The following is a 12,200-nucleotide window of genomic DNA, read 5'->3' as shown; positions in this document are numbered from 1 at the left end:
TATCACTTGAGCACCTTGGTTAAACAGATACCAGACTAAGGCCAATAGACTACTGTGGTTCGATAAAACTTTCTTCTTTAGAGAATTAAGGGCACAGGACAGATTCTCTTCTCTGTTTGGAGAACCTAGGTTCAGTCTTGCTAGGAAACTCCTCCGAGACATCTTATTGTACCAGTAAGTGAAACTGGGTAATTGAAAGACTAGAAAACCATTGGTTTCTATTTTGTTTATAGGGCTCACTGGTAAGCAGCATCATTCAGCAAATACTTAATCTTGGGGGCATACTCTTCTACTCCATGCAGGGGATCTATCCTCAGAGAGTCAGCTTTTCCTTTTTTACTCTATTGCTCCCTGCTGTAGCTTCTTTTTGTGTTTTCTTTGTAGTTTACCTAACAGAAAGGTAGGCAGCTTTTTATGGGTCTTGATAAAAGGGGTCAGACAGTCCACATATGTACATTTTTACATATTTAGTTCATAAAATTCGTGTGACTGAGAAACTGGGGCAAAATTGTTGTATCTAGAAGGCTGCCAAAATTTTGTTATCAGTATGATTCTGTCTTTAAAAATTTGACATGTGTCCACTGAGAATGGGTGCAGGCCTGTTTTCAAGCCTACTTGAAATATCTATTCTTTACTAATCATGTGCAATTGCTTAGGCACACGTATATGTGTGAATGTATGTATGCATATATATATATATATATATGTGTGTGTGTATATATATATATATCCAAATGAAATGTAATGAAAGGTCTCTAAAAAAAAAAGGTCTGAGTTTTTTCACATCAGGAAATCCTGGTGTGAAAATTCCCTGTACCAAAGCAAATTGAACTTAAAATTTTACTTTAAAATTTGTACTTTAAATTTTTGTACTTAAAAATTTTAGGAATCTGGTCAGGGTACTGGGAAGTTAAATGACTTGCTCATGGTCACATAACTAAGTATGTCAATGACAGGACTTGAAGTCAGTTTTTTCTGACTCCAAGGATGTGCACTATACCACACTGCCACTCCAATCCAAAGCCCCCTTTTTTTTTTTAAAGGAAAATATTGCCTTGGAACTTGCATCACATTAGTGACAAGATATCCACTGCCTGCTTCATGCAGTAAGAGCACTGAATCAGTATGGCTCAAAAACAATGCTTTCAGTGCCCTAGATAGACCAAATGATGGTGATGATGATGAGAGAAGCATCTCTCTGAAATTATCTGCACTTCTGGAAGTGACATCCTGGCTTGGTTATAGAAAAGGAGGACCATCTTTACTGGACTTAAAGTATCTGTGTTTTTTTTAATTGCCTGGGAAGTTGTACCAACTTAGTATTTCTTACAGTTTTGTTGCCCATTGAATACTAAGGCATAAAAACTATAATGTTTAGTTAACTTTAGTATGGGACACTGGCTTGTGTCTTTCTTGTTTATCCACTGCTTTTCCATTCTTTCCTGCTCCCCACCCCCATTCCCATTAATGAGTTGTTACAATATTCAGAAAGCTGCAAGGAGACCTGTGTGCTTTCATAATGGTAGGTAACTGAGCACAAATCAGAACCTTAACCACTATCCAAAGTTTTGATTTTTTTAACACTTGCAGAGCAATCATTTTTCCCCCCACTCCTATAAATTTCATGAAAAAACTCAGTTAATGGTAAAGCACCAAACTCAGTACCAAAAATGTGAGGGAGATGAAGAGGTTTGCTTGGAGGTGACTGCCTGAGGAAAATCTGATCCGGCCTTCAACTGCTGGATAAACTACCCTCATTTTGTTGATATATTCAGAAACTACATTGATATCTTGATCACCTAGAAAACAAACACAGAGAAAATCACGGGCAGCAAAAAAAGAACGAGGGAGGAAAGGAGATATTGAAGAGGGATTTCCATAAACCTGATAGATAGAAATACAGTGAGAACTAGATCAATCTTCTGATTCTTCTTCTTGGGATTAAGCTATTAAGAAAAGTTTGCCTGCCTGAAAAGGGCAGGAATAGACAAGAGTGGAAAAGAGTGTTATTACCATCATTGCCTCTTCCCTCCTTCCTATAGGGATGTGGGCAGTCAGTAGGCCAAGGTTAAATGTGTTGAGAGAAGAAAGGAGACATCTCTTGTTTGATCCTGTCATGGGGTCAGAGGTTAATCCATAAAATGAAGCTGGGCAAGAGAGAATATGGGAGTTTGACCTCCAAAATGAGACGGGGGTGGGGGAGGGAGAGGGGAACAATGCAGTTTGACTCTAAATATATAAGAATATAGATAGATAGATAATTGTAGTATACTTAGGAAAGTCTATAGCTCAGATATGAGGAATGTGTTATCACTGAGTATCCCACACCTGGGATTCCATCAGTGTAGGAAACTCCTGGTATGGAAACTCTCTTCAGCAATGTAGAAGAGCAGCTCCCCTGTAACTTTCAGTCTTAGAAAGCTGCTTGAGTCACTGAGAGGTTAAGTGACCTTTCATGGTCACAGAGCTAGTGTGTGTCAGAGGTAAAATTTGAACCTTGATCTTCATGACCTTAAAGCTGGTCCTCTACGCACTATTGAGACTTCACCTTTGGATATGGAAATAATGTATGTAAGGCAGAGGAGCACAGAGCAAACCAGATTGGTAAGAGTGTTGTGGTAAACTGAAATGGTGTTTGTCTTGACCCTGGTGGGTTCAGTCAACTTTCTGGATGTTCTTCTGTCTGACCAGAAATTGTAGTCCATAGAATTCCTAATACATCTTAGCCTGGGCCTGAAAGATTTGGAATTGAGCAGAAACACTCATGATGGTAGAGGGAGAAGGGCATGAAAAAACTTCCACTATTAGTGGAATAGCACTTACAAGATTTCATGTTCCCTTCTCCTCCTTACTTCTTCCTCCTTCTTGAACACACTACCAGCCTTCCCATCATGGAGTGATCCCTGGCATCAAGGTCACTCCTTGTGGCTCTCTACTTCCTCTTTCCTTCCACTCCTCTCTTAGAAACCAAATTTTAGTTCAAATGGAACTTCTCTTTCTTCCTTTTTCTGGTTCCCCGACCTGTTAGTGCTCTCAATACTGCTTTCTAGAATTCATTTTGTATATATCTAACATATTTTACAATAGGTACATATTTTCTCTTCTGTTAGAATGTAAGCTGCTTTGGGCAGAAACTATGTTCCTTTTCAATTTGTATTCCTAGTGCTTAGGACAGTGTCTGGCACATAGTAGGTGCTTAACAGATGTTTGTGGATGGATTGATTCTCATGTTATTTCATTAGAAGAAAGTGCTGGTGAAAAAAAGAGATTCTTTTTTTCACTATCTCTCCACCTGATATGACCTATTTATGCCAAGATACAAGGTGAGAGTACCCAGAAAGGAAAACCTGGCTTTTCAGAGAGAAGTTTGGAATAGAGGAAATAGTGTTGGACTTAGAAAGACCTGGGTTCAAATCTTGCCTCTAACCTCTATTACCTAGGTGACCTCAGGAAGTCATATGATATCATGGAGCTTCGCTTTCCTTTAACATGAGGGGGTCACACTAGATGATTCCTGAGGTCCCTTCTGGCTCTAGATCTCTGATTCTGTGAAATGTAGATAATAATACCTTCCTCACAGGGTTGTTGTGAAGTTTAAATGAAAAAAATAATGCATGTAAAGAACTTGACAAACTTTCAATATCAGCTGTTGCTTTGCTTATGGATTTTTCGTTCCAAATCTTCTCATGCTAAATAACTTAGGAATGAGGTAAGTCAAGTCCCAGAGCAGGATAATGATCTGGTTTTGGTTTTTCCATCCTGCCTGTCTTCACAAAGTACTGGTCTCCATGTGTGTGTGGAAGTGTGCTGAGAATAAAATGGTACTTGGGCTTACCGGAATCGTGCTTCAAGGATTCATCTTTAATCATTTGGAATCCATCCCCACCTTCAGCAAGAAAGCTTGGGAGGACAATCTTGTAGATTTCATCCATTTGGAGAGGCATGTAAGTTGGCACTCGGCACTTGGTACAAAGAACATCTAGACTAGCCACTCTATGCCCAGGGCTTTGTTTCAGATCATATACTACATGGATTCCTAGGAAAGAAATGTGTATTTAAGTTATTGCTGGATCCAGGTGTTTCTGAAGAATGTAAGTCTGACAATGTCTTGAATGGAAATCGCACTGGAAGGGGGGGAATGGGGGAAGAACGCACAACTATTCCAAGGGATATTGTGACTAGAGTTGCACAAAAGAGAATATCTAAACAAATTGTGATACATGAAGTAAAAAATTACAAAACCAAAAGAATCCAGAGAACCATAGGAAGAAATATGAACCAATGCAGAATGAAGTAAACAGAACAAGGAGAACAGTGTACCCAATGCCAACAATGTAAGTGGAAAAATAAACGCCATTAGTATATGGAATTGTTAATTCCATATTGTTTGATTATTGTTAATTCTCAATGCTTGCAAATGTAATGACTACTCTGATCCTCAAAAGAAGAGAAAATTCACCTCCCTCCCTTCTTTGCAGAAGTAGGGTGTGGGAGCTAAGGAACATTGTGTATACTTTCAAACATGGTTGATGTGTTGGTTAGTTTTGCTGAAACACTCCTCTTTTTCTTTATTTTTGCTAATAAGAAATGACTCTCTGGGTAAGGGAAAGGAAAGAATATAAGTGAAATGAGTATGTTCTAAAAATAAAATACAGTAATAAAAAATTTTAAATATATGATATGTCCCCAAAATCTTAGTGCAGTTTAAGCTTATTAAAATCTAAGCTGCACTAAGACTTTTGGGACTGTGTGTGTGTACATATACACACACACAGACACTGAGACTACATGTATACATACATATATGTATATGAAGAGAGGGAGACAGGGAGACAGACCGCAGTGTTGTATAGCGGACAGAGAGCCAGTTTTAAAGCCAGGAAGACCTGAGTTTAAAATCCTGCCGCTGACACATACTGGCCATGTGATCCTGGCCAAATCATTTAACCTTTCACTGCCTTTTTTTTCTTTGCTGGAAAGCACAGGTTTTAAAAGAACTTGCAACCTGAAAGAAACACTTGGGAAAGCCAGGACAATGTGAGAGGGCATTTGCACAGACCTTGGGCCAGCAGCAGCTCCATCGTAGAAAACAGTCCAGGTGCCTCCTCTAGGGGCAGGGTTTGAGCTTGTTATCTGTCCCAAGATGAAAAGCAGGAGAGGGGCAGGGATCCAGCATCTGAGGCTAGGGGAGCACCCACCCCCCTGGCTCTGGACCCATTATTTCCAGTGGTCTTTGCTCCCTAGCACCAAGGAGACAGTGTATTAACCCCAAAAGGCAGCAGCAAATCGTGCAACGTGATGAGGGCAGGTAAACTAGTCTGAGACATGAAGGAGAAACCAAGTCCTGCTTTCCCTTCAGGAGGACATCAGGGGATGAATATTTTAGCAGCTTCTCAGATCACTCGATGTTTTTTGTACTAACTCCCTGAAACTGTTAAGGTGAGACTATATTGGTTAACAGAGTTCTCTTACCTGTGATGGGTCTCATCCCTATTCCTAGCCCTTTTAACTAAGTGTCACAAGTGATCTGGAGAGAATCCCCTTGTCATTCATAATTATAAACAAAATAAGGGAATGGGATCATTAATGAGAACTTTAAAAAAAAGAGAGAAAACTGGATCTTAAAACATCACCCATTGATTTTGAAACTCCAGTGTGTTACAGTGAAACAAAGCTCTGGATTTAGAGTTAGAAGACATGAGTTCACTTAACAGTTTGATCACTTACTGTGTGATATTAAACAAGTCACTTTAATCTCCTGGATCTCAGTTTTCCTGTCTGTAAGTTGAGGAGATTAGACAAGATATTCCTTAAGAATCTATGATCCTGAGGGGGGCGGAGCCAAGATGGCGGAGTAGAAAGAGGCACATACACATAGCTCTGAACCTACAACCCATAGAACATCTGTAAAAAGGAACTCACGGCGAATTCTGAGCAGCAGAGACCACAGAACAGTGGAACGAAGGAGATTTCTGTTCCAGAGGGACCTGCAAACCTCTCGCAAAAGGTCCTTCGTGCCACGGACTGGGCGCTGCAGACTGGGAGCCAAGCACAGCCCTGCCGCGGCCGCGGCACTGAGAGGAGCAGATCCGAGCCGGCTTCAGGGATGGAATCTCCAGCGGCCACGCGGGTCCCTCCACCCACAGGTGACGGGGTTGGTGAGAGGGTCTCTTTGGCGGGTCGAGAGGAGAGTGGGGTGCCCCCATAACTCAGGCCCCCTCAGGAGGCAGCAGCAGAGGCGGGAGCAGACCGGGCTCCCCAAGCAGGCAGGAGCTCGGATCCATTGTTGAAGCTCTCTGCATAAACCCTCTGAGGGAACTGAGCCCGAGAGGCAGCCCTGCCCTGACCTGAGCACCTGAACTTAATCTCACACTGAATAGCAGCCCTGCTCCCACCCCAAGCCCTGAGGCTGGGAAGCAGCATTTGAATCTCAGACCCCCAAGCACTGGCTGGGAGGATCTGGAGGTGAAGTGGGTGGGAAGAGAATATTCAGAAGTCAAGTCACTGGCTGGGAAAATGCCCAGAAAAGGGAAAAAAACCAAGACTATAGAGGGTTACTTTCTTGGTGAGCAGGTTTCTCCTTCCCTCCTTTCTGATGAGGAAGAGCAGTGTTCACCATCAGGGAAAGACACGGAAGTCAGGACTTCTGTATCCCAGCCCACTAAATGGGATCAGACCTGGGAAAAGCTCAAAAAGAGCTCAGAAAATTTTGAAAATTATGTTAGAGAGGTGGAGGAAAAACTGGGAAGAGCAATGAAAGACTTGCAAGCAAAGTATGAACAGCAGGTCAGCACCCTGCTAAAGGAGACCCAAAAAAATGCTGAAGAAAATAACACCCTGAAAAATAGGCTAACTCAATTGGCAAAAGAGGTTCAAGAAGCCAATGAGGAGAAGAATGCTTTAAAAAGCAGAATTAGCCAAATGGAAGAGGAGATTCAAAAGCTCACTGAAGAAAATAGTTCTTTCAAAATTAGAATGGAACAGATGGAGGCTAATGACTTGATGAGAAACCAAGAAATCACAAAACAAAACCAAAAGAATGAAAAAATGGAAGATAATGTGAAATATCTCATTGGAAAAACAACTGACCTGGAAAATAGATCCAGGAGAGACAATTTAAAAATTATGGGCCTACCTGAAAGCCAGGATCAAAAAAAGAGCCTAGACATCATCTTTCATGAAATTATCAAGGAAAACTGCCCTGAGATTCTAGAACCAGAGGGCAAAATAAATATTCAAGGAATCCACAGAACACTGCCTGAAAGAGATCCAAAAAGAGAAACTCCTAGGAACATTGTGGCCAAATTCCAGAGTTCCCAGATCAAGGAGAAAATATTGCAAGCAGCTAGAAAGAAACAATTCAAGTATTGTGGAAATACAATCAGGATAACACAAGATCTAGCAGCTTCTACATTAAGGGATTGAAGGGCATGGAATAGGATATTCCAGAAGTCAAAGGAACTAGGACTAAAACCAAGAATCACCTACCCAGCAAAACTGAGTATAATACTTCAGGGGAAAAATTGGTCTTTCAATGAGATAGAGGACTTTCAAGCATTCTTGATGAAAAGACCAGAGCTGAAAAGAAAATTTGACTTTCAAACACAAGAATGAAGAGAAGCATGAAAAGGTAAACAGCAAAGAGAAGTCATAAGGGACTTACTAAAGTTGAACTGTTTACATTCCTACATGGAAAGACAATATTTGTAACTCTTGAAACTTCTCAGTATCTGGGTACTGGGTGGGATTACACACACCCACATGCACACGCACATGCACACACTCATAGAGACAGAGTGCACAGAGTGAATTGAAGAGGATGGGATCATATCTTTAAAAAATGAAATCAAGCAGTGAGAGAGAAATATATTGGGAGGAGAAAGGGAGAAATGGAATGGGGCAAATTACCTCTCATAAAAGAGGCAAGCAAAAGACTTATTAGTGGAGGGATAAAGAGGGGAGGTGAGAGAAAAATATGAAGTTTACTCTCATCACATTCCACTAAAGGAAGGAATAAAATACACGCTCATTTTGGTATGAAAACCTATCTTACAATACAGGAAAGTGGGGGATAAGGGGATAAGCAGGGTGGGGGGGATGATGGAAGGGAGGGCATGGGGAGGAGGGAGCAATTTGAGGTCGACACTCGGGAGGGACAGGATCAAAAGAGTATAAAAGTAATGGGGGACAGGATAGGATGGAGGGAAATATAGTTAGTCTTATACAACACAACTATTATGGAAGTCATTTGCAAAACTACACAGATTTGGCCTATATTGAATTGCTTGCCTTCCAAAGGGAAGGGGTGGGGAGGGAGGGAGGTAAAGAAGTTGGAACTCAAAGTGTTAGGAACAACTGTCGAGTAATATTCTTGCCACTAGGAAATAAGAAATACAGGTGAAGGGGATAGAAAGTTATCTGGCCCTACAGGACAAAAGAGAAGATGGACACAAGGGCAGAGAGGGATGATAGAAGAGAGAGCAAATTGGTGATAGGGGCAATTAGAATGCTCGGTGTTTTGGGGTGGGGGAGGGGACAAAAGGGGAGAAAATTTGGAACCCAAAATTTTGTTAAAATGAATGTTAAAAGTTAAATAAATAAAAATAAAAATAAAAATAAAATCATGTAATCCAAAAAAAAAAAAAAAAGAATCTACCAAACATGGGAAATCTTTAATAAACTTATTTTCTCTTTGGCTGAAAAAAAAAAATCTATGATCCTAAAAATCCATATGAACTTAAAAAAATCTTAAACCCTGAATTTTAAAAAAGCTTTTTCTTTTTCTTTTGAATTTCTTTTAAAAATGTATTTAGTATTTTATTTTTCCCGAGACACATGTAAAAACAGTTTTTAACATTGGTTTTTAAAGCTTTGAGTTCCAAATCTCTTCTTTTTTTCCCGCTCCAACCTTCCCCCCATTGAGAAGGTAAGAAATTCAGTATTGGTCATACATATGTAGTCATGCAAAACATGTCCATATTAGTCATGTTGTGAAAAAAAAGACCAAAAAAAAAAAACCCAACTAAAAACCCAAACCTCAAGAAAAATAAAGAAAAAAAATATGCTTCAGTCTGTATTCTGACACCATCAATTCTCTCTCTGGGTTTGGATAGCATTAAAAAGGTCCTTTTTCAAAGGAAGTTGACTAATGCCAAGTTTGGGGTATCAGCTCAGAGGAGAGACCCTGGGACACCAATAAGCATTCCTTTCAGTCAGAGCCTGGAGCTTTGCCTCATGTAAAGTGGCAGGATCTGTTCTCTATAGAAGGCAAGAGAAAGACAGAAGAAAGGCCAGCCACAAGGTGAGCTGACAGCAGAAAGCCTGGTTTAGAGATCGAGGGCTGGAGGTGTATGGTGTGGCAGAAATAGAACTGAACTGATGAGTCAGGATATAAAGTTTCTATCATCATGGATTGTGACCATGGGCAAGGCACTTTGCCTCTCCTGGCCTCCGTTTTCTCATCTACCAGATGAGAAGGGTACACTAGACTAGATGATCTGAGAGTTTACCTTCTAAGCTGTAAAATCAGGAAGGCTCAGCACAGGCAGGATGGAGAGGATACAAAACTTACCGCCCACCTGCAGGAATTCTCCAGAGGACTGGCCATAGCGATGTACACTGTGCTCAAAGACCTTTTTCAGAGTGGAGCCTTTTAACTCCATTAGGTCGAAAGTGCCCCCAAAGGGCAAGACAGCAGCCAGGTTTTCCCATGTGATTGTACCTGTGCAGGGGGAGCACAACATCAACAGAGGATCAATTGGAAGAAACCCCAAATGAACATCTTCTTAATGCTAGGGGTTGGGGTTAGGGATGATCAAAGGGATGGAGAAGAGAGCAGAGAGCAGCATCCATTGTATCCTAACTGTAATGGCCATGGGAGTTCTGGGAGGACCCTTAGCTGTACTCTCTGCCCTTGGGCAACGTGGCTTAGCTTTTAAACTACCCCAGAAATATAACCATCCTCTCGTTTCTGTTAGTTGGGGTCCCTAGGTGGTGCAGTGGATAGTCTGTCTGGGCTGAAGATGGGAAAACTTGAGTTCAATCTGGCCTCAGACACTAACTGTGTGACCCTGGGCAAGTCATTTAACCTCTTTTGGTAATGTTCTTATCTGTCAAATGGGGATAATAATAGCACCTACCTCCCAGGGTTGCTCTGAAGCTCAAATGAGATAATAACAATAAAGCACTTAGCACAGTGCTTGGTAGATAGAAAGCACCATATAAATGTTAGTTATTGTTAGATACTCAGAATGAGAAGCTCTTGGCTCTAAGGTCCTTTCCAGTTTTGAGCCCTGTGATGCTCTTGGGGCTGAATTTCCTGAAGTTAGGTAGCTGTCTACAAGATGGAACCATCACCAGTAGCGACAAGATGAGCCACATTCCCAAGACCCAAAGCCAGCTGGAGGAACATACCGTTGTTCTGCTCATCAATGGGGGCTCGAATGCCTCCTGAGTTGAGGATGCACATGGAAACATGGTTCCAAGTCAATTCATCAGGATGTCTAAGGTTGTTGTTAATCTGTAACAGGAGCACAAAATAATCTCAAACATTTTTGCATTTTCTTCCTCAGTGAAGACCCCAGAAACTCATCTGGCACAAAACTTGGAAGCAAAATTACTTTTGCTCCTTCTAAAATCCTTTTCTTACATACTGCTTCTGTGCCTTTGCTCAGGCTGTGCCCCATTCTTGGAGTGCTCTCTCTCTCTTCACCTCTGCCTTTTGGAGAATTCCTAGGCTCAGTTCAAGCTCCACCTCCTGCAAAAGTCTTCTCCTGATTCCACATTCTTTCCCCATTCTAGCTGCTGAAATTATACATACTTATTTGTGTATGTACAGTTTTCTCCCAGTAGAATGGGGGGCATTGCCCTGTAGGGCTAGTACTCTTTAAAATTTCATCATTTTACTGCCAGCACATATCCCAGTGCCTGGGCACATAGTAAGTGCTTAATAAATGCTATCAGAAAATTTATGAAGAAATGCCTTAGTAGGAGCTCCAAAGCCTAAAGAATAACGTTCTCCATTTAATATGGGAGTCCTTTGTGTTTTCTTTAGAAACAGTGACTAAGAAGGGAAAAGGAGAATTCAGCTCAGTCTGAGAAGGCACCTGAATACTTTCAGGCCTTTAGGGTTCAAAAAATTATTCCTTTAGGTGATAACTTTATTGACCTGAAGAATTCAGGTACCTTCAGAGAGTAACTAATCTCCTTCAAGTTAAGTCAGTTAGCTTTTGTTAAGTACCGACCATGTTTCAATGCTAAACACTAAGGATACAAAGAAAGACAAACATGCTGTCAAGCAATTTACAATCTAATAGGGATTAATTCTTTTTATCTGATAGTTTGTATTCTGTGCCGTCCTCTGAGGAAACTCCATCACATATACTCAGTTCCCATTCTCAGCCTGGGTTAGAGTTAAGCCAACTTAATGGACATCCTTCAAGTCTTCATTTCTGCCAGGTCTGTGGTTGGATGAGCTCTCTACATGACTGCTCTGCTCATCCTTCATGTGGGATCACAAAGGTCTTGGCTGAATACTCAGGCATTCTAATTAAGGGTGTTATCATGATGTTCCTTCTACTGTGTAAGTCTCAGGAAAGAAAGAGATAGGGCCATCTTGAACATAGGATGCCAGTTCTCAGTTTCTCTGTAGATATGAACCAAAGAAGCTACTCTCTATTCTGTGCTCAGGAGACATGTTTTTCCCTTATATTGGGGGTACTCAGTCTATATAGTTAATTCTTTTTAAAGAGAATTAATTTGATCATTGTTCTCTCCCTTCCCACCTCCTTTCCCCTTGAGAAAAAGAAAAACAAAATATGTACAATGAAAATACAGTATCAAGCTAAACAAACTCGCAGATTGATCATATCCAAAAAATGTGTGTTACATTCTGCACCTCAAGCCTGTCACATCTTTCAGAAAGTAGGTAGCATACTTCCGTCAGTCCTCTGGTCATTGCATTTACAGAATTTTTAGGTCTAATAAATTAAATATTACATTGAACTAGTGGTGTTGATAGGTACAGTATTATTCTCATTGATTTTCTAGGGGTTTTTTTTGGTATAAACCTGTGATATCTTTGATGTGGAAATTCTTTTTTCACCAATGCAAATCAGGAACTCCCCTGGCACTTATAGTCTTAGCTTTCTATGGCACTGGGGAGTATTCCCATCTTACAAAGGATAAAACTAATAGACAAA

At 40.8% G+C, this 12,200-nt stretch overlaps 1 protein-coding gene across 1 annotated transcript in view; it reads right to left on the bottom strand.

Annotated features, from left to right (window-relative positions):
* Nucleotides 1–409: 409 nt before the first annotated feature.
* NT5E (5'-nucleotidase ecto) overlaps nt 410–12,200 on the bottom strand; it is an 84,106-nt gene continuing 72,315 nt past the window's right edge. The window contains exons 6-9 of the mRNA XM_072642759.1: nt 10,414–10,519; nt 9,572–9,721; nt 3,836–4,036; nt 410–1,799 (exon numbers count right to left, since the gene is read on the bottom strand). Coding sequence (XP_072498860.1) covers nt 1,639–1,799; nt 3,836–4,036; nt 9,572–9,721; nt 10,414–10,519 — 618 coding nt within the window. The 3' untranslated portion in view covers nt 410–1,638. The remainder of the gene's footprint in view (nt 1,800–3,835; nt 4,037–9,571; nt 9,722–10,413; nt 10,520–12,200) is intronic.

Source organism: Notamacropus eugenii, chromosome 2 (genome assembly GCF_028372415.1).
Source record: "Notamacropus eugenii isolate mMacEug1 chromosome 2, mMacEug1.pri_v2, whole genome shotgun sequence".
NCBI lineage: Eukaryota > Metazoa > Chordata > Mammalia > Diprotodontia > Macropodidae > Notamacropus > Notamacropus eugenii.
The sequence above is the reverse complement of the archived record's forward strand: the minus strand, read 5'-3'. Positions and strand labels throughout refer to the sequence as shown.